The 21538-nt window shown below is 45.8% G+C and overlaps 1 protein-coding gene across 1 annotated transcript in view; it reads right to left on the bottom strand.

Annotated features, from left to right (window-relative positions):
* Nucleotides 1-21538, bottom strand: part of Armc2 (armadillo repeat containing 2) — a 109847-nt gene that overhangs the window by 86805 nt on the left and 1504 nt on the right. Inside the window, exons 2-4 of the mRNA XM_051164313.1 lie at nucleotides 16706-16961; nucleotides 13066-13138; nucleotides 1998-2172 (exon numbers count right to left, since the gene is read on the bottom strand). Coding sequence (XP_051020270.1) covers nucleotides 1998-2172; nucleotides 13066-13138; nucleotides 16706-16961 — 504 coding nt within the window. The remainder of the gene's footprint in view (nucleotides 1-1997; nucleotides 2173-13065; nucleotides 13139-16705; nucleotides 16962-21538) is intronic.

The raw sequence follows: 21538 nt of genomic DNA, 5'->3' as shown, positions 1-21538 counted from the left end.
TGATGGGCAGAACCAAGGCATGGCCACTTGTCCAGGTTCCCAGGACATGCACAGCCCTCCAGCCTCAGTTTCCCTGCCCCCTTTTCAATGGCTAGCCATCTTCTGCTCCCGAGCCTTTCACGTGCCTGTTCTTTTGACTGAAGGTTGCCCATGGCTGCCTCAGTTTCATTAAGGCACACATCAACTCATGTGTCACCTCTTTGAGGCACCTTGACGAGGCCCCTGAGCTAAAGGAAATTACCGTCACGGTACCCCATACTCTACTCTATCTTCTTCACAGCCTGTGAGAACCCCTTAAGGCTCACCTATCCTGACACCATTTCTCTACCACCCCTAACTGAAGATTCTCTGAGGACAGGGCCCTGCTGCCTCTGCACTAAGTAAGGAGCTCAACAAACAACAGACTGAGTGACTGTACTAGATCAGAGACAAAGGGGGACATTGAATTGCCTGATACCTGATGCATTTGGGGGTAGCATTATGGTGTGATGCAAACACCCACCCTTCCTCGTAGACGGTGCCTCTTCCCCAATGGGGAACTACCTGAAGTTAGCTGGGGGGTTCGTGTGACCTGCTGACCGTACCCCAGGCTACGTGGACATCCCCGAGCCCCAATCATTCTGCTGTGTAAGAAGGCCTAGTACCGTCGCATCTGATTTCTCATGGGGAGACATAAATCTGGCTCCTCCTATGAGGTCCTGCTGCCTTCTAAATGTTGGTGATCTAAAATAAGTTTGCCAGTCGAGCAAGTAGGATGCTGGGATGGGGGCAAGCAGCCCAGGTGTCACAATGTTCCAAGCCAAGCCCTCTTCACTAATGCTTAATGAGGACGGCCCAGTTCAATCAGCTTCCACTAAAGTAGCCTTCCGCACTGTCGACCACACACAGCAAGAAACCCGTTTGCGGTAGAACCAACATGCTCAACATCAGACGTCTTTTGACGCAGCACTCACCCTGTGCGCTGTGGGTCCTGATAGCTCTCCTGTTCTGCTTTGTTTGTTTTCAATGTTCATGTTGTCCACTGAATTTCTTGCCATCCCACCAATCAATCCTTCTCCCCTGCACCAGGAAGCCTGCAGTGTTGGGGTACAGGCTGATGGCCCTGTCACACTTCTTACAAGATGACATCTTAACCGGGCAATGGTGGCGCACGCCTTTAATCTCAGAAGTTGGGAGGCAGAGGCAGGAGGATCTCTGTGAGTTCGAGGCCAGCCTGGTCTACAAAGTGAGTCCAGGGCAGGCAGGGCTAACACAGAGAGACTCTGTCCCAAAAACAAAAACAAAAAAACAAGGTGACATCTTTAGCCCCCACTTGTGGGTCGAGGCACATGGCCGGTCCAGCAGGAATAAAAGTCCCATCCAACTTGTAGCCGGGTGCTCCCAAGCTGTCAAAGCTGGACTGGGTGTAGGTTCTGAGACTCACAATGGTGAGACTCACAATTCTCATTCATTTCTTTAAAATACTTTTTATGTTTTTATTATTTATTGTATGTATGCATACTCAAGGAGCCGCAGTCAGGGAGTGGAGGTCAGGGGACAGTGTTCAGGAGACAGTTCTTTCCTTCCACACTTGGGTTTCAGGAATCAGGCTCAAGTTGTCAGGCTTAATGAGAGGCGCCCTAACCCACGGAGCCATCTCAGGGACCCAGTCCTCATTAACGTCTAGTGAAATTAACAACTTTTTAAACTCTATCTTAAAATGTTTTCTTTCAGATATATGTGAGCCATTCATTTGAAAACACCCTAATATAGGCAATTTTTTCAAGTGGTAGTTAGATATTGTTTATAAATAACTGCAAAAATTACATAAACAATTTTCTTAGCTCCTGTTTGGCCAATATGAACAAGGTCTCAGTTCATGTAAGAACCATCTAGGGGCAGAAAAAAAAGTAGCTTTTGTATGCAAACTGAAGCAGTGTGCTTGTCTGGGTCTGCAGGATGTCACACACACACACACACACACACACACACACACACACACACACACACAGCCTTACAATGGGCAGCAGCAGGAAAGGATCTGTCAGGCAGGAGAGTCCCCTGGGATGCAGCCCTGTAGAAGCGTGCACGTGCGCCACTTATTCTTCTTATCTTCGCGGGGTCCAGTGGAGGTTTTGGGAAGGAGAGGCGGGCATCCTCCTCCCTGGTGGGAGATGCTGGAGCTTTGGGCTTCTGCAAAGAGATTTGAATGATTGGCATGAGTCTCTGTCTCAAATAAGGCTTACCACATCCGCCCTGGACCTGACCCACCCTGCTATGGTTTCTGCTTGACTTCACTGTGCTGTCTGGCTCTACTGTCTTATGGGCCATCTCACCCAACATCATATTTACACACACATATATACACATGTACGCACACATGCACACACGCACATACACGTGTGCATAATACACACGTGCACACCCATACACACATGCATGCACACACATACATGCATACACATGTGCATAATACACATGCGCGCGCGCACATATACACACATACATGCATACACACATGCACACATATACATATATGCACATACGTGCATTTACACACATATACACGAATATACACATGCACACACATGTATACATGCTGAACACGCACATGCATATGCAGATATGCACACATATGCATACATATAAACACATATACACAAGCATACAGGTACATAAACACAAACACACACATACACATACAAGACATAAATATGTACACGTACATACACAAAACACACAGATACATGAATACACACACACACACACACATTTTGGTTTTGTCAGTGTATCCTATGAGCTGTTCTGCTGCCACACAGCTTAGCATATTTGATCTATGAAATCCAAGTTATTTGTGCAGACAAACAGTTACCTGTGTCGGTTCTGTCTTGGTAAATATAGAGTATACGCATGCTTTGCAATGTGCTGTGTTTCGGTGAGTGCAGAAACCATTAGTTGTTCTCAGGTCTGTTACCCAGCACTTGGGATGCTGGGGCAGGAGAATTTCAAGTTTGGGGCCAGCTTGGGCTACAGAGAAAGACTCTGTCTCATAAGAAAAAAACAAAGCAAAAAGCCGGGCATGGTGGCGCACACCTTTAGTCCCAGCACTTGGGAGGCAGAGGCAGGTGGATCGCTGTGTGTTCGAGGCCAGCCTGGTCTACAAAGTGAATCCAGAACAGCCAGGGATACATAGAGAAACCCTGCCTCAAAAGAGAAAGAGAGACAGAGAGGGGGGGAAGGGGGAGGAAGGGAAGGAGAGAGAGAGAGAGAGAGAGAGAGAGAGACAGACAGACAGACAGACAGACAGACACCTTGATCTCCACAAACACATTTTGCAAGGCTATCTAAATTCTAGACTCATTCAGATTAAAGAACGACAAAGCATAAACCCAAGAAGTTATATCATACTTAATATATAAAAAAAATTTTGTTTTGAGACAGGGTTTCTATGTGTAGCCTTGTCTATCCTGGACTTGCTTTGTAGACCAGGCTGGCTTGAACTCACAGAGATCCACCTGCCTCTGCCTCCTAAGTGCTGGGATTAAAGGCGTGCACCACCCAGCTTAAAAATGTTTATTTCTATATCTCAAGAATTCTGTTGTAAATATCCTTCAGAAAATCAACACTACTGGCAAAATACCTTTAAGGAGTTTTTGTGTGTGTGTGTGTGTGTGTGTGTGTGTGTGTGTGTGTGTGTGTGTGTGCGCATGTAGGTAGGGGGTGCATGTATGTATACATGACAACATTTGCCCATGTGGGCACGTGTGGAGACCTGAGGTTGATCTCAAGATGTCTTCCTCAATGAGGTCTCCACATTATTTTTTTTGAGATGTGGTTTCTCACTGAAACTAGAGCTCAGTTTGGCTGGGCTGGCTGGACAGCGAGCCTTGGAGATCTACCTACCTCTGCCCCACAATGCTAGGCCTACAAGCAGGGGTTGCCGGGCCGGGCTTTCACTTGGGTGCTAGAGAGAGCAACACTGAGGCCTTTACGCTTGGGCAACAACATTTTACCCATTGAACCAACCTCCTAGGCCCCTTTTATGTTTTATATTATATTATATTATATTATATTATATTATATTATATTATATTATATTTTTTGAGACATCATTTCACAAACTACCCTTCTCCCTCCATGGGCCAAGGGCTGAGATTACAGGCATCGGCCAAACTGCCCACTTCTTTTTAAAGATCTTTAAGATATGCCACTTGTAGGGCTGGAGAGATGGCTCAGTGGTTAAGAGCACTGGCTGTTCTTCCACGGGACAGGGGTTCAATTCCCAGCACCCACATGGCAGCTCACACCTGTCTTTAACTCCAGTTCCAGGGGACCCGACACTCTCACATAGACATATATGCAGGCAAAGCACCAATGCACATAAGACAAAAATAAAGCCAGGCATGGTGGAACACACCTTTAATCCCAGCACTCAGGGAGGCAGAAGCAGGTGGATATCTGTGAGTTCGAGGCCAGCCTGGTCTACAAAGCGAGAGTCCAGGACAGCCAGGACTACAAGAGAAACCCTGTCTAAGAGAAACCCTGTCTAGAAAAAACTAACTAACTAACTAAATATAATAATAATGATTTTTTAAAAAAAAGCTTTTTACCAAGCTCCCTGATAGCCTGTGGCCTAACCACCCTATGTCTGTGGCTTCCAACCAAGGCCAGAAGCTCCTGGTGACAGTGTAACTTGGTCACACCTTAGCTCCGGCTTCCAACACTGTCTGGCTAGGAATGCAGCAGCTGAGCAGCAGCAAATGCTTCTGAAGTGGCTGCCAAGCATACGTAAGTCTGAGAGTCACTTCTGCAACACACGAAAGAATGGCTCACTCTATACAGCAGGTTAATAGCAAATCTCCAAAAATCCAGTGGGAAATCCTTATCAGATAATTTGGAGGAAAATGGCTGAAGCCACCTCCTACAACACACCCTCTCAAACGCACGCACGGATAGAGCATAGGCGTCTATGTTAGAGTTCAGCTAAGAACGAACGTCAAAATGACAGAATTCCTCAAAATATTTCCTATTCCCTCTTGTCCTTCGCATCCAGAATCAGTTTTTAAACCAGAGCCAATGAGTCTAGTGACTTTAGAAAAAGAAAAATATTTTAAAGGCACGGGAGAAGGGGAAGTAAGACAGTCGGCACGGCGGATCAAGGTGGTCAAGGGACAGTGGAGTCCTTCCTGGGTTTCTGAACAGGCAAGCCAGGACTTCTGCGCTCGCTGAGCTGTGATCCGAACAGAGCAGACCCTTCCTACGCACACATTCTTAACTCCCGAATAGGAGCTCATTAATACTAGCTCCCTTCTCTGTCCCCTCGAGCCCAGCCGCTCACGCCTACTACCGCACTTGCCTCCCAGGTGCTTTTAACTCCTCCCCAAAGTCAAGGTGACTGATGGAGCCTCAGTAAAAACCCGGGTTCTCAGGGGCCTATTCTGAGGAAGTCACATCCATTTTTCTGCACGCAGAGTGCCATGTTTGTTTAGGGCACCGTCCCCAGCTTCTTGCAAAAATAATGCTAAGACCCTGACTGACACAGGAAGCTGACAGTATCAGAAAAGTAAAGAGATTAATACAGGAAAAGAAACAGTTTATAATGAAAGACCGAATGAGTACATAGCACTCGTTGCTGAAGGCCAGCATAAAGCCTTTTTGTCTCAAAGCATCTGTCCTGAGAAGGTGCGGCAAAGCACCTCGATTAACGAGGCATTCCTCTGGGCATGTGTGTGAGGCAGCTCCAAAGGAGCTAACTAAGATGGGAAGACCTGTGCTGAACTTGGGCCCAGATGGAGTAAAACAGAGGGTAAGAAAAAAACTCGGCTGGCACAGGAGGTCCCCTCTGCCTCCGGTGGCCCATGCAGGGAATGGTTTTCCTCAGCCGTGGACTTCCCGCCGCTGGGATGCCATCTCAGCCTGGCCCCAGATGCAACAGAACTGAAGACTCTGAGCCCCCCCCCCCCAGTGCTCAGAAACTGAGTCAAAACAACAACAAAACAAACAAACAAACAAACAAACAAACAAAAACCCTCTTTTCTCTTTAGCTGTGTGGCTCGTGGATTTTTCAATGGCAACTGATAAACTGAGGAACCCTTGAAGCTCAAACCAGGTTTAAAAAGTCTGCCAAACAATGCATAGAAAACAGACAATGTTCTACACAGGTGCCTGGCTCGCTCCAGAAGCTTGGGGGAACCAAAAAAAAAAAAGAGCTCATTAAGAGGGAACGTGCAGCCTGGACTGCTAACTTCCTCCACGCAGACAACCTGATTGTCCCTGGCAGGTGACATAAGGGGTCTCAACTGCTCCTCAACAAAAGTATTATTTCCTAGTGTAAAATTAGTCATTGTTTATATAGTGGAAACCTAATTGACCTTACTATTGATCTTGACACGTTATTTTGCCCACATCTTTAATCCCAGCACTTGGGAGGCAGAGGCAGGTGGATCTCTGAGTTTGAGGCCAGCCTGGTCTACAAAGTGAGTCCAGGACAGCCAGAGCTACACAGAGAAACCCTGTCTTGAAAACACACACACACATACACACGCACACACATGCACACACACACACACACACATGAAATGATTTTATAATTCCCTTCCTCCCTTCCATACTCCTTCCTCCCCTTTCATGTATATACATGTGTAGTGTATATGGAAGCCAGATGTCAAAATCAGAATTTTTCCTCAGTCGCCTATCACCTTATTTTACCCTTTAAAAAATCTATGTGCATGGATGTTTTGGCTGCATGTATCTCTATGTAGCACTTGTGTGCTTAGTGCCTGCTGGGGCCTGAAGAGAATGTCAGATCCCGGGAAGTGGAGTTACAAACTATTGTGAGCCACGACCTGGGTGCTGGGACTGGAAAGTGGGTCCTCTGGAAGAGCAGCCAGTGTACTTAACACTGAGCCAGCCATCTCCCCAGCTCCTCCGCACCTTATTTTCTCTCACTGAACTTACAGTCTGATGATTCAGCTACACTGGCTAGCCAGGGAGCCCCAGAGACTATGCTGTCTACTTCCCCAGCCCAGGGGTTAGGGGTACATGCTACCACGCTTGGGTTACTACATGGGTGGTGGGGATTAAACTCGGGTCCCCACGCTTGCATGGCAGTCAGTCACTTTACCAAATGGGCCATCTCCCAGTCTCCCCGCCCCCCACACACACATATACACACACACAGAATGTCCTGTGGTTTGCATGTCAAAATGGCTTCATGAAGAAAATCATTAGAATATTTTCTTATGAATTCAATGATTTTAGAAGTCAGGAACTATTACAAATAGTTTAAACTCTCCTTGAGAGCCTGACATTCAGCAGGCTTTGCCACCCAATGCTAACCAGTGGCTACAATCAAGGACACTAAGAAGGTCATGTGTTAGAAGGACAACACTCCACCGAATGCACACCATCAGGCTACTTCCAGTGAAATCCAGCCAGAGAGCACACAATTGCCAGAGCACTGAAGGGCTCTGGCTGCCACTACTCATCCTTGCCTCCTGGTTCCTGGCCTGACTCCCCAGATCACAGAATGAAGGCAGGCTCTTCTCCACCTTTCATGAAGACTGTAAAGGGCTCAGTGACATCACACACACACACACACACAGACAGGCACACTCATGCACGCACACATACTCACACCCGCACATACACACACACTCACGTACATATGCCCATGCACACTCACACACATGCACACACACATACATACACAGAGGCGCACACACATGCACACTCACGCACCCATGTCTGAGCACACTTACACGCACATGTGTGCATGTGCGCGCACACACACACACGCATGCACATACACACTACAAAAAAAGATTAGAAGGCAAATCTTTCTCCTAGGCCCCCAACCATTGAGGTGTGATAGCTGAGTGTGCATTTTTGCCCCTGTAATTTTCTCCACAGGTGACTGGGACTTTCCTGCCACTCAAAGCACTGTGACTCAACTATAATGTTATTATGCATTTCAGAAATAGAGAGAGAGAGAGAGAAAAAAAAAAAACAACTGTTTGACATACCCACTGTACTTTTCCTCATCCTGGATTGTCTCTAGCCCAAGGCATATATGAGCCCCTGCCTTTTAAAAATATATTAAATTTTGCTTCACTTGCCCAATCCATGGAGTTTGGTTCTTGTCAAATGCTGAAGACAACTCAAAGTAATCCGTTGTGCGAGGGGCTGGGGGAGGGGGATGGCTGGGGTGGCTGACCTTCTTAGATGGTGCTCCCAGTCAGTGCCTACTTCATCTTTTGAAAGTCTGCCTGCTAACTGTTAATTAGTATAACGTGCATTGGCTGCACTTCTTTGATGTCTGTTTTTTCTTTGTGTCAATACAAAGCTGATTAAAAATACTTGGGGCTTAAATAACTGGGCTTTGTACATCTAGGGAGTGGAAGGAGATCGCGATGATGCTAGGGGCACAGGTCCCTGTTTGTTCACATGGCCACGCCTCTGTAAGAGAGCAGTTGCTTCTGTGTGGCCTTCTGGAAGGCCAGCTAATAGAGCAGCAGGATAAACGTAGCAAGACAGTCTCCTCAGCTGCCCCAGGTCTCAGGGCTCCTGCAGACTCAGGGAGCTGCTGAGAAAGGAAGAAAAAGATAGACCTGGGTCTCCACACAGTAGGTAGGTGTGGCCATTAATGCAAGGCTGCACACAAACTGCAGGGCTTTCCCTGTCTTGGAAGATTACAGGTGTTGACAGGCACCCTCCTGAGCCTGTCAGACTAGTAGCGAGGCCTGAGCAGCCAGGCCCCAGAATCCCAGCTTAGATCCTGCCCAGGGCCTGGGCTGTTTGGATTCTGAGCAGCCCCTGGCTTCCTGGAGGGCCTGGGGTGCGGGTGGTGTAGGCCAGATGAGAGAGGAGAAATAGAAAGTTCAAGAGGGCTGGTAATGTGGTCAGGGTAGGAGTTCAAGCAGCAGGCCTCTCTGGGGTTTTACCTCACTGGCTACTTAAGGGAGTATTAAAAGGCAGATTGTCTGCAAAAGTCTCCTAAATCCAAAAAGAGATGTATGTTCCTTAGCTATGAGATACTCCCCTCCCTCCTCCTCCCTCCTCCTCCCTCCTCCTCCCTCCCTCCTCCTCCCTACTCTCCAGTAGTTATGTCATCCTCCCATCACCACCCCCACCCCCAACCCCTGCCATCTCAGTGGTGCACGCCTATAATCCCAGCACTGGGGGCAGCAGAGGCAGGCAAATCGATGTGAGTTCGAGGCCAGCCTGGTCTACAAAGGGAGTCTAGACAGCCAAGACTACACAGAGAAGCCCTGCCTTGAAAAACAAACAAACAAACAAACAAACAAACAAATGGAAAAGAGATGAATGGTGGGATGGCAGAGCACACAAGGCCATTTGAAGACCTCTTGACGGGCAACTTGAAACTTTACTGATTAAGCTGAAAGATGACCTTTACGTACCTTATACATTCCAGAATTTTTAACTTAACATGGAAATTTCTTGGGACTATTTTTTCCTTTGAACACACAACACCCAAGAATTCTGAGTAGAGAAATGAAATTTCAGACCCAAACAGAGGCAGATACAAATGTCTAGTCTAACCCCTAATCCTGTTTTCCTCCAATGGTGTCAGTCAGCGAGGACCATGCTCACTCCAGAAAAAAAAAAAAAAAAAAAAAAAAAAGAGGTGTTTAGGAGAAAGTATGCCCAAACTGAGTGATGTCTTCAAGCCAAGAGCAATGCCCTAGCTGCCAAAAAAGACTGCAGGAGTCAGAGGCATGTGACAACAGCATCTGGCAAATTACTTATGCAGTATCTCTTCCTCAGAGGTATTCCGATTAGTATTTTTAAAATTCAAGGTACATTCTGAGACAGACAGAGTCATTTGGAGATGGTTTGAGGGACGCAGGGCTTTCTGAGCTGTGGCAGCAGTTCTGTAGTCCTAGAAGAGACTGCCTATGGTTCTCATAAGATGAATGTTTGATCCTTAGTTTCCAATAGTTCATCAAAACAAACACTCATGCACACACACACCAACGCGTGCACGGGAACACATAGGAATGCACAGAGTATCGAAAATTAAGAAGCAGCTTGACTAAGGTCCCTTCTCCATGAGAGTGTAAGAAGCTGACAAAGGTCTTTGGAGAAGGTAGCCATAAGACAGGATTGGTTCAGATTCTTTGTAACACCCCCAAATGCTGACAGGCAGTCAGGAGAAGGTGTGCTTACTGTTTAGACAGGGTGAAACGCAGCCTCTCCACCTGGGTCGATAAATAAGGGTCCTCTTAAATTAAGCCCCTAATGACAAGTGTGGGTGGGTTTCTTTCTTAGCTTTGTATTTTGAAGCTCTGTGTGTCTATGTTGAACAGGCTAGCCTCCAGTGTGCTATGTAGCCCAGGCTGGTGTGAACTCGGAAGCTTCCTGCTTTTACCTCCCAAACCCTGGGATTCTGGGACTGGACTGCCATACTCCCCCAGCACGGCAATTAGCTGAGTCCTGGTGTACTAAATGCTAAGTCTCTCTCTTATGTGGCCTCTGAGCGTCAACACCAGATTTCACCCTCCAGGCAGAGCCTGCAGATAACTGGGCCCTAAAGACATGGTCCTGTGAGGTGGGCCGTAAAGATACGCTTTCAGGGCTGTCAGCAACAATGCAGCCCAGTCGGGATTGCCTTAGGGTTGGGGTTGGCTAACACTGCCTAAGGACCAAACTCCATCTGTATGTCCAAAACACAACATACGGCACCAGAAGCGTCTCTGACATAAAAGCCAGAGAGCAAACTGAACCTAAATCTGCAACAGGGGCTATACAGGGAGAGCAAAAATGGAGTTGAAAATTACAAAGTTATATCTAAAGTTATGCACCCATGAAACAAGGACAGAATACTACCTAAAAGTACAAATGAAAGGTTGAGCCAGGCAGTGATGGCGCACACCTTTAATCCCAGCACTTGGGAGGCAGAGGCAGGTGGATCGCTGAGAGTTCAAGGCCAGCCTGGTCTACAGAGTGAGTCCAGGACAGCCAACGGCTATACAGAGAAACCCTATCTCAGGAAAACATAACAAAACAAACAAAAAGAAATAAAGGTTGAGGGAATAGGAAAGGAAAACAGAAATGAAAAGAATATAATAAGTGGGTTAGAAAAAGAAAGTGCACAACAGAAAGGAGAAAAGAGAAGAAAGAAAATTGAAACAGAGAAAAAGAAACAAGTTTGAAGAGCTGGCCCAACAGATCCTACATCTGAATAACAAACTCAAAAAGAAAAAGAAAAGAAAAGAAAAAGAAACCCAGCAGGTTTGATCAGCACGCATTGTATATACGCATAGAACATACAACTGAGCTCGGTTAGCAGGCGTAGCTAATTCATGTTAATAAGAACTGGTGGGGGGGGGGGCAGGGTCATGCTTGAAATGATGAAAGGACATTTCCCAGAGCTGAAGGGCGGGAGATCTCCCAACCAAAAGTCTCTGAAGTACTCAGACTCAAGATGAATCAGGAGGACAAAAGGCTCATCATCATGAAATTTCAGGACTCAGGGGTGGGCTAGTTCTCCTCAACCTGACAGAAAGCAGAGTCACCAGGGAAGAGAGAATTTCAGACGGGAAACCGCCTTTATCAGATTGGCCTGTGGGCATGTCTATGGAGTAATTTTTTAAAAATTAATGTGGACGAGCCCAGCCCACTCTGGGCAGTGCCACCCCTGGACAGGTGGGTGTGGGCTATGTGAGAAAGCAAGTTGAGTAGGCCGTAAGCCCATCGGCGGCAGCCTTGCAGGGTCTTGGCTCCAGTTCCTGCCTCCAGGATCCTCCCCTTGGCTTCCTTGGAAGATATAACTTGTAAGTTAAATAAACCCCTTCTTCCCTAAACAGTGTTTTATTGTGCCCACAGAACAACTGGGAACACGAAGAAAAATCCTACCAACACCCAGAAAAGAAAAGCAGGAGCCAAGTCTCAAATCATCTACTCTCCACAAACGCTCTGAGGAAAACGCTCTATCCCAATCAGGGTCAGGTGAGACAGAGAAGGGCATGGGATGGAGGAAACAGGAAATAGCCCTCATAAAGGGAGGCGGTGCTTCCCAGGATGATGGTGAAAGGGTGGTGAGGAGAGCAGTGAGTGGGTAGGCCATCTAGAGGGCTCTCCCAGCAAGCTGACTGCATAAGATGCCCTTGTCTCCAAACAAAGGTGATTTGGATGGATGAGGACAGTTTGAAATAGAACCACTGCAAAACTAGAAACATAAGACAGGTCCTATCAAAAAGGAACCAAAAGTTGACCCACGCTAGATGAGGGAAGCAACGTTAGTCCTTATTAAGTCAAAGGTCAGCGCTGGGACCCTTCAAGAAAGCTGGTCGAAGCAAAGTTACAGTGCAGCCATGTTGGGGGGGGGCAGGATGAGGGGGTGTGCCTGAGGGAGGGTGGCCGAAAGCACCTCCCATCTCCCAGAAGATGAGTCTTCCTGGAAGTCATATGGGAGAGCAGCAAACAAGGGGGTGTCTAGAGTCTAGAGTCAAGAAAAAAAAAAGAAAGTGCCAGAAGAAACCCACTGGGGTAAGAATAATAAAGGATAGGGAAATAAAAAGCCATTCTTTTTTTTTTTTTTTTTTAACGATTTTTGTTTGGGGTTTTTTTTGGCAATAAATTTGGCAATAAACACACACTCTCTCTCTCTCTCTCTCTCTCTCTCTCTCTCTCTCTCTCTCTCTCTCTTTCTTTCTCTCTCTCCATATATATATATATATATATATATATATAATTTACCTTTTAAGTACATATATGTATGTATGTATATATAGTACATATATACGTTAAAATGTAAGTATATAATTCTCTTACAAATAATTGCTAAAACAAAAATAATATAGAACTTTTAAAACAATAAACATTATGAAATTTTGTTTAGTAAATTACTTTAATTCTTTACTATAAAATTACAAATAAGCTACAGAAGCATTTCATTAGCTATTAAGCATTATATTTTGAAAAATGTCAAGCATCGGCTCTCACATTAAATTACGTGGCACACTTGGGCCTACATGATAATACCCTTAGCAGTACAAGTGCTGACTCACAGTGCTTGGGGGTCAAATCCATGTCATAGCACTGGTGGTGACAGGAAGTACTCACCAGCTCGAGGGGCCTGAGACGAGTGCCAGAGATAAGCCTGGAATCGGCTAAGTCAAAGCTGGACGCATGAAGGCTAGCAGAAGAGATGGTGGAGAGGGTTAGTTTGTGAAGGACTTCTCTTTCTAGTATATGCTAGCAAACACTAGCTGAAAGGCAGGCAAAGACATTCAACGCATGAGCATTGAGAAAAGGCAATTTAACACAGCCATAGCACTCAGAACTGTTAAGGATTTTCCTATTACTTTTAGGAAGACTAAAAACACTGGGTAACGAACTGACGGGGGGCGGGGGGCGGGGGGGGGCACGTGACTGTAATCGCAGTCCTTGGAACACAAAAGCAGGGTCAAGACTAAGCTGAGTTATATGACAAGACATGGTCTTAGGTGAAATGTGTATATTATAAAAAGAAGAGGGACGGTGATGGAGCTCAGTTTGTAGAGTCTTGTCTACTTGTCTACTGTATACAGGGCCTTGGGGTCAGTCTCCAGCACTGCATGAGACCGAGTGGTACGGCAGCACTCAGAAGGCTGAGTCAGGAGGCTCAATAGCTCAAAGTCATTCTTGACTACACAGCAAGTTGCAGGCCAGCAGGGCTACCTGAAACCTTGTCTAAGTAATAACAGTACGAATAATTAAAAGGAGGAATATATGTGTGTATATATATTAAAAGCTTTTTTGTTGTAACTTTATAAACTTGGTATGGCTGTCACTATTAACTATTTCATTTCAAAGTTTTTTTTTGTTTTTTGTTTTTTTTTTGTTTTTGTTTTTTTTTTTTTTACCCAGTGTCTACAATTATCTTCAGGAATTTGGTCAAATTCAAACTTTAAAAAAAATTGTCTTGAAAAATTAATTAATAAAATCCACCACACTAACAAGCTTTAAAAAAAAATCCTATGATTCTATCAATAAACACGATTTTAAACCAAGGAGAGAAAGGTTGTGTCTCCACTTGATAGAGAGGGTCTCCACGCATTCCACAGCTCACATCACGCCTTGTGAGAGGACCCGAAGCTGTCCCACTAAGATCAGGACAAGGCCAGGACTCCCCCATTCACAGCTGCTTTTCAACAACACACTGGAAGCCACCAGAACTCAGCAAGACAGGGAGAGGAGGCAAAGGGCAGACTGGTAATGAAGAAACAAAGTAACTTGGCTTGCAAAAAGCATTACCATCTCTGCAGAAAAGAACACAGAAGTGGCAACATCCAAACCCTGCTGGAATAAATTATCGGTTATAGCAGGATACAAGATTAATGCAAGTCAGTTTCCCTACGTGAATAGAGAAGTGGAAACTGAGATAACAATACCATAGAACAGCTGAAGGGCTTGGTTTGTAAGCTCACCAAAACATACACCATCTGGGAAGAAAATGTAACAGAGAAAGTAGTCAAAGGAGAACTAACAATCTGGAGAGAGGAACCATTTTGGCGGATGGAAGACAAAATAAGTGTTACATTGCTGGTTTTTAAAATTGCAACATTATTTATAACGAAGCTTTTTAGAGATGGAGTTTCCAACTTATAGAGTCAATGTAATAGGAAAGTCTCAGCAAGTAATTTTGTATCAATAAAGTGATTCTGAAATGTGTATGGAGAAGCAAAGGACCCAGAGTAAGCAACAATACTACTAAAGGAGAGCAAAGTTAGAAGAGGAGCACTGCCTGACTTCCAAACATACCACGATGCCAGCAACAAGACTGCTATAGTGGTGAAAGAATCATCCACAGAAACAGACCTGTAGACACAGTTGAGTGATGAGCAAGGCGGTGGAGGTGCTCCTTGGCTTCCATCAGTCACAGCCCTAGGAACTAACTAAGAGGAAAATGTTGTTAAGTCAAAGGTACTTGCGCACCTAACCTACTTATGTTAGAACTTGTCAAGGCAGCACACTATAGATTGAGTTCTTTATTCTTGTGACCCCATGCCCTACTGGAAGCTGCAGCTTGCTACTGACGGCCAGCATCCTACCAGTGCATCCCACTGGGTGTGGATAGCTCAGGGGATTGTCCAAATTTGAAGTCTAGTTTCTCCTGAGCACACAGCATCAGAAAATCCAACTTTATACATTGAACCATTGTAAGCCAGTGACTCTTGCAGTGCAGAAAGATAATCTTCCCAACACCCACACACCCACTCACCTGCACACCCACATACATGCACACCCACTCACCTGCACACCCACACACCCACATACCCACATACCTGCACACACACACACCTGCACACCCACATACATGCACACCCACTCACCTGCACACCCACATACCCACATACATGCACACCCACTCACCTGCACACCCACACACCCACATACCCACATACCTGCACACACACACACCTGCACACCCACATACATGCACACCCACTCACCTGCACACCCACACACCCACATACCCACATACCTGCACACACACACACCTGCACACACACATACATGCACACCCACTCACCTGCACACCCACACACCCGCATACCCACATACCCACACACCTGCACACACACACACACCTGCACACATACCCCTGCACCCACACACCCACACACCCACACCCCCCCCACACACACACACAGAATGGTGGGGCAGACTTCACACCTGCCACAGAAATGTACTCAAATTCAGTTTCAGATCCAAATGTCTGAGAACTTCCACAAGATAGCGTAGAAGAAAGTCAAGATGAACTTGGATACGGGTAATGACTTTTATATACAGCAGTGACGTCATGCTCCAGGACAGAAAGCTGATCAGCTAAACTATACTAAAATTAAAAACATCTGCTCTGCAGAAGACAGTCAAGAGAATAAGAAGTCCAAGTCTGGTAGGAAAAAAAAAAAAAAAAAAAAAAAACCTCGCAAAAGATGGATAAGATGAAAGATGGCCATCCAAGCTACTCAGAGAACTCTTCAATCTCAACAAGAACACAAACAACCCAATTTAGAAACTGGGCCACAGACTTGAACAGATGCCTGACCAAAGAAGACACACAGATGGTGAACAAGCATATGAAAAGATGCTCTGCATCACCTCACAAAGGAAAGATGCAAATTGACACGAGATACAGCTACAAACCTACTTAAGAGCCAAAGTCCAGAGCATGCATTGGTTGGGGGTGGGGCTCACTTAGTGTCCCCGGAAACGCACAGCAGAGATCCACTGTGGAAGACGGTTGGGTGCTTTCTTTTAAGACCAAACATAATCTCACCATCTGACCCAGCCATGGAGTCCTTGGCAGCTCCTCAAAGCATCTGAAAACGTGTACCTACCTAAAGCATGCACGTGGAGGGTTAGAGCATTGATGGGCATGGACTGTGGACATGGAATTTCTACTGGAAGTAACTCAAGCATGCGACTAGGGCCCAATCAGCCGGTGCAACTTTATCAGGTGCTAAAAAGACATGAGCTACTAAGCCATGAAAAACCAAGGAAGCCGAAGTTTAAATTCCCGACTGAAAGAAGCCAAGTAGAAAGGGCTCTGTAGGCATGACGCCTGCCTGTGCTGTGACATCCTGGGACACTCAGAACTGTGGAGACAGTAAGACAATCAAGGACTGCCAGGGGTTGAGGGAGGGGAGGAGAGGTGGGGAGCACATAGTCTGCTGGCCTAAATATCCCTGTGTACCCCAAAGCCAAGTGTCAGTACCTGAAGGATGAAGGCGGCCTGTTTTCTGGGGTTCTTGATGAGGCAGGCCCAAAGAGCTTCCTTTGGTCTTCCCGGGGTGTGAATGGCCTTTGGGTTCTGACCGACCTCAAGTCATTGCGGGCTTCGCTTATGATTTCTGCACTGGTCTTTGGTTTGGGCATTGAAGGCGGATGAAAGGCAGCCAGCTTCTCTAGCTTGTGATCATTTGAGGACAGCATGATTCCTTTGAAATTAAAATGGTCTTCAGAGACACACCCTGCAAATATGAAATACAATAGGCACAAGCTATTTTTTTTTTTTAAATCCGGTACTTTAGAAATGCACCCATCCATATCCTGAACTATTCCTCCATATGCACGCCTGAGAAGAAACACAGGCAGAGGCTTCGGGTGGGGGGAGCTGTCGGTGAGTTAAGTGCTGGCTATGTAAGCACAGGGAACCAAGTTCAGACCCCCCAGCACCCATTAGACCAAGCTGGGAATGCACTGTGTGCATGTAGCCCTGGTGCTGGGGCGCTGAGGCAAGCCAATCCCAGGGACCCTGAGCCTGGCAGACTTGCCCAGACAGCAATCTCTAGGTAAAGTGGGGGGCCCTGTCTCAAAAAAATAAGATGCATAAATAACTCAGGAAGACGTCACCTCGCTCCCATGTGCACCTGGACAGACAGGAGCACCTGCACATACATGCATGTAACACACACACACACACACACATACACACACATACACGCCATAAATAATTTATAGTTAAAAATTCAAGCAGTTAGAGGGCAAATATATATTCCCATCTATCAAAATTATGAGCTGCACAGCTGTGCCACTATACAATTGAAGAAAAGGTGTCCAGGGAGGAAAAGGACAAGAACATCATAATCTCTACACACACACACACACACACACACACACACACACACACACACACACACACACGAAAGCCATGGCCCACTGCTGCCAGGCAAATGTTCCTCTACTGAGCCCTAGGCCCACACCCAGCTCCAGCCCTCATCCCATCTCCATAAATCTACCTGAAAGTTCTGTTAAAAGTCTTAACAAAGCTTTTTTTTCCCCTTCCCCACCAAGGCTGATGCAAAGGGCTTAGAGAGAGTTAAATTGGCACCCTTCCAAACTGCGTTGACTTTTCTGACAAACTCCCAAGAACGGCTTATCTCATATTGTCTATTTTATTTTTGAATGAGTCAATTCAAATCATCTTTACGATATTGTCCTTGGTGGATAAGTATTAACAGCCAGCATTCCTTTCCCAGCCCGTCCTGCTCATCAAACACTTAAAGCTGCACAGCAGGGCTGTGACAGAGCACCGATCCTTCTCAAGCACCAACGAGGCCCACAGAGACCAGCCCAACGTGACAGTGGTCCAGACTCTTAAAAACTTATTTTGGTATCAAGGAATCTCATTATTTTAAATAAAACCTCAACTTCTAAAAAAACAAAAAAACAAAAAAACCAACTCTGCACAACCTCCAGAGAGACTACAGCTTGACATCACTCAGGCATTTCAGCTAACTTTAGAATGGTTTGGACTAAAAAGACGGGGTGAGGTGGGGTGGGGTGGGGGGTTGGGGGGGGGGGGGCAGAGGGGAATGAAACAAGAGAGGAAAGATTCCACTTCCATAAGCAAGGGATTCCTTAGACTTGTTACATTATGACACTTTACACTAGGCCTTTGCACAACAGACAAGGAACATTCAATGTTAGTTAGGTCTACTCAATTCCCCCACCCTCCCACCTTCCAGTTTCTGAAAACACAACCTATACAAATATACCAGGGGCCTTAGGACAGGCATGGTACTGGTGTTTTAGGAGGCCTTTTAATTCAGGATTTTGAGTTTAAACAAGGACCCTAGGAACACATACACACACACTCACTCTCTCTCTCTCCTCTCTCTCTCTCTCTCTCTCTCTCTCTCTCTCTCTCTCTCTCTCTATCTATCTATCTATCTATAAAACTATGGCAGGCCTAAGACATTTTACTCCTAGCACTTTGGACAAGATTAGATTATCAACTATTTTCAATGGGATTTGTTTTGAAACATATAAAATGCTTTAGAAATACATACATCTATTGGCATTTATTTATATTGTATGTATATTAGTTTTTGATATATAATATAAATTCAGCCTCATAATATACAACTTAAGTGGTCATGGTAGGTAGGTTGGCTTGATTTTGAAAGACTCTTCACAAGGCTTGGGGTGCAGTACAATGGGGAAGTGTGCATTTAGGATGTGAAAGGCCCTAATACCAACAAAAGGAAACAAAAGCCAAGGTAACTTGAAATCAAGTAACTTAGTAGTGAGAAGTTTCTATACAGTAAAGACCTTCCTTTCCAGAGACCAAATCAGGTTGTCAACTCCTTTTGGCCTCGCACAGCACTAATGAGTCCAGCAGTGCCCGAAGGGAAACAGGCAAAGCTACTGAGATTCAACAGAGTGCTTCGGGGCTTGAGAAAGGCTCCTAGTTCCTGGCCCACAGTTCTCTCTGGCTTGCTTTCAGTTTCTATTGAAAAGTACACGCACGGAACAAGGGAGCAAGAACTCAGGTCATGTTCTAAGGGTTCTGTAAAATATCTGGGCCTCCCGGTAATTAGACTGACCAAAATCTGTGGGGGAAAATGTAAGTAAAGGGGTTTTTAAAAAAAGACTATGTGAGCTGGAGTGATGGTTCAGCAATTAAGAGCACTGACTGCTCTTCCAGAAGACCTGGGTTTGGTTCTAAGCACCAACATGGTAGATTGCAATTTTCTCCAACTCTAGTCCCATGTTATTCAGTGCCCTCTTCTGGCCTTTTTGGCAACCACATGCACATGGTGGACAGATGTACGCGAAGGCAAGACATCCATACACATGAAAAAAATAATTTTTAAAAAGTGTATAAATGTTCACAATGTTCTCTGTCTCCTCCCAAGTCCCACTTTGTTATTTAGTAAGAATAGGTACAACTTTGGTTATTATATTTACGCTAACATTATTAGCTAAATCAAACATGGAGATGTTTACTAGTATAAATAATAAACTGGTTATAATGGTGGTTCTTTTGGTAAAGAGGGTGTTTTTCTTGACAGTGGTTAAGTTACAAGTTAAGTTAGACATTATCAGTGGATTTTTGTCAACTTGAAAAATAATTACTAAGAATGCAAACATCTACTTACAACATAGCATCCCAGAACCTTAACACAATCATACTACAGAAACCTTAATTTTGTAATGCCTTCCTGACAACTGGAGCAAGTTCATTCTAATAAAGATGATCAGCTGACACAAGGGTGGCATGTTTCTTACAGGCAAAGGCCTCCATCTACATCTCTGGGAACACAGAGAGGAACGGTCTTTGCTCTAAGCAAGCTGGATCGCTAACGTCAGTGACGCAGTTACCGCCCTACAACGATGCGCTGACTCTTCTTGAATACATCTCAACAAATCTTGCGACAATTCTACAAGGTAGACAGACTCAACGCAACTGTGAAAGGCGCGTATCTGGGACCAGTGGCCAAGCTATTACAGACTTAGAAAGGGAGGGGAGGGCCACGTTTGGAGGCCGTGGGTCCCAACTGCTTCCCTGTGAGTATAAAGACGCTCCAGCAAGGGCAGCCTTCTCAGTGTGCACCAGTGGACTATCATCAACCCGGCTTGCATCCAAACAATTTCAATATAAGGAAGAAGTTGAGGAGGGCAATGGACATAGCTGGCCACATGGGTGCCGAAACAGGAGATGATTTCAGACTGAGAGAAAGCACCTGGCAGGCTTACGGAGGTGACAGCGCTTGAGCTAGGTTCTGGAGAACGGGCCGATGTTGAGGACATGACAGTGACCTCAGAAGAAAACCATGAGTAAGCCAACAAAGACAACCAGGAGCACAATGCTGTGTAGTTCTCAGCAGCATCCCGAGCATTGGGGTCTGGGCAGGGACCCGAGGGAGAGACACATGGCAGGAAGAAACCAAACACACGCTGATGTGCGGATTGAAGATCTTGAAGATGGATGTGATTTGGCAAGGGTGAGCAGGAAGGAAAAAAAGAGGAAAAGTGACAGAAGTGGGCAGTTCTTGTATAACTCCCCTCACTCTACCTGAGAGCCATTTCCCCCAGGAACCAACCCCCTTCCTTGGGTTTGGTGGCCTCTGGACAGATGCTGTGAGCTCCTCCAACTGGTCTCTGCCTTACACCTCTCCACAGTGCTAGAACTAACTGCTCACACATCTGGTGGTGTTTCCTACCCTCAGACTCTGAACTTCAGCCCTGCGTAGGGGCACAATGAAAGCCAGACACACCTAAGCTGAGAAATTCCCAGACGAAGGCTTCATGGCTTCTGCTCATTGGAGGTCTGCATCGTGCTAGATTATAAAGACATACTGGACATCATTTCTGATGCCATCGGAGTTGTGAGGGTCTTTAGGAGCACGAGTCCAAATGTATCTCCCTCTCCCTTTCCAGGGGCCCAAAAGTGCGGAACTGGACAAACGCTATGACCAATGAGGCGTTGGATGGTAGCCCCGAAATTCAGGGGTGACAGTGACATCAAAGTCAGAGAAGAGGTGAGAACAGGAATGAGCCAAAGGAGCAGGCACACGAGAAGACAGCAAGACGCCAGAGGCAACAGAGGGGAGGCAGACCTCCAGGGGTCAGAGAGTGGCCAGAGAGAAGAGAACTCTGGAGAGAAGAGAGAGGCTAATTTCTGTCTTGCACCACACAGTCTTCAAGTCTGTGGTATCCAAGGGGACCGGTAGAGTACGGACATCTGCAGGAGGAAATCTGAAACTGAGTAACTGGTTTTTTTTGTTGTTGTTGTTGTTTTAGTGTGAGTGTTCTCCTGTGA

Source organism: Acomys russatus, chromosome 21, assembly GCF_903995435.1.
Source record: "Acomys russatus chromosome 21, mAcoRus1.1, whole genome shotgun sequence".
Lineage (NCBI taxonomy): Eukaryota > Metazoa > Chordata > Mammalia > Rodentia > Muridae > Acomys > Acomys russatus.
This window is presented reverse-complemented; position numbering and strand designations above follow the sequence as displayed.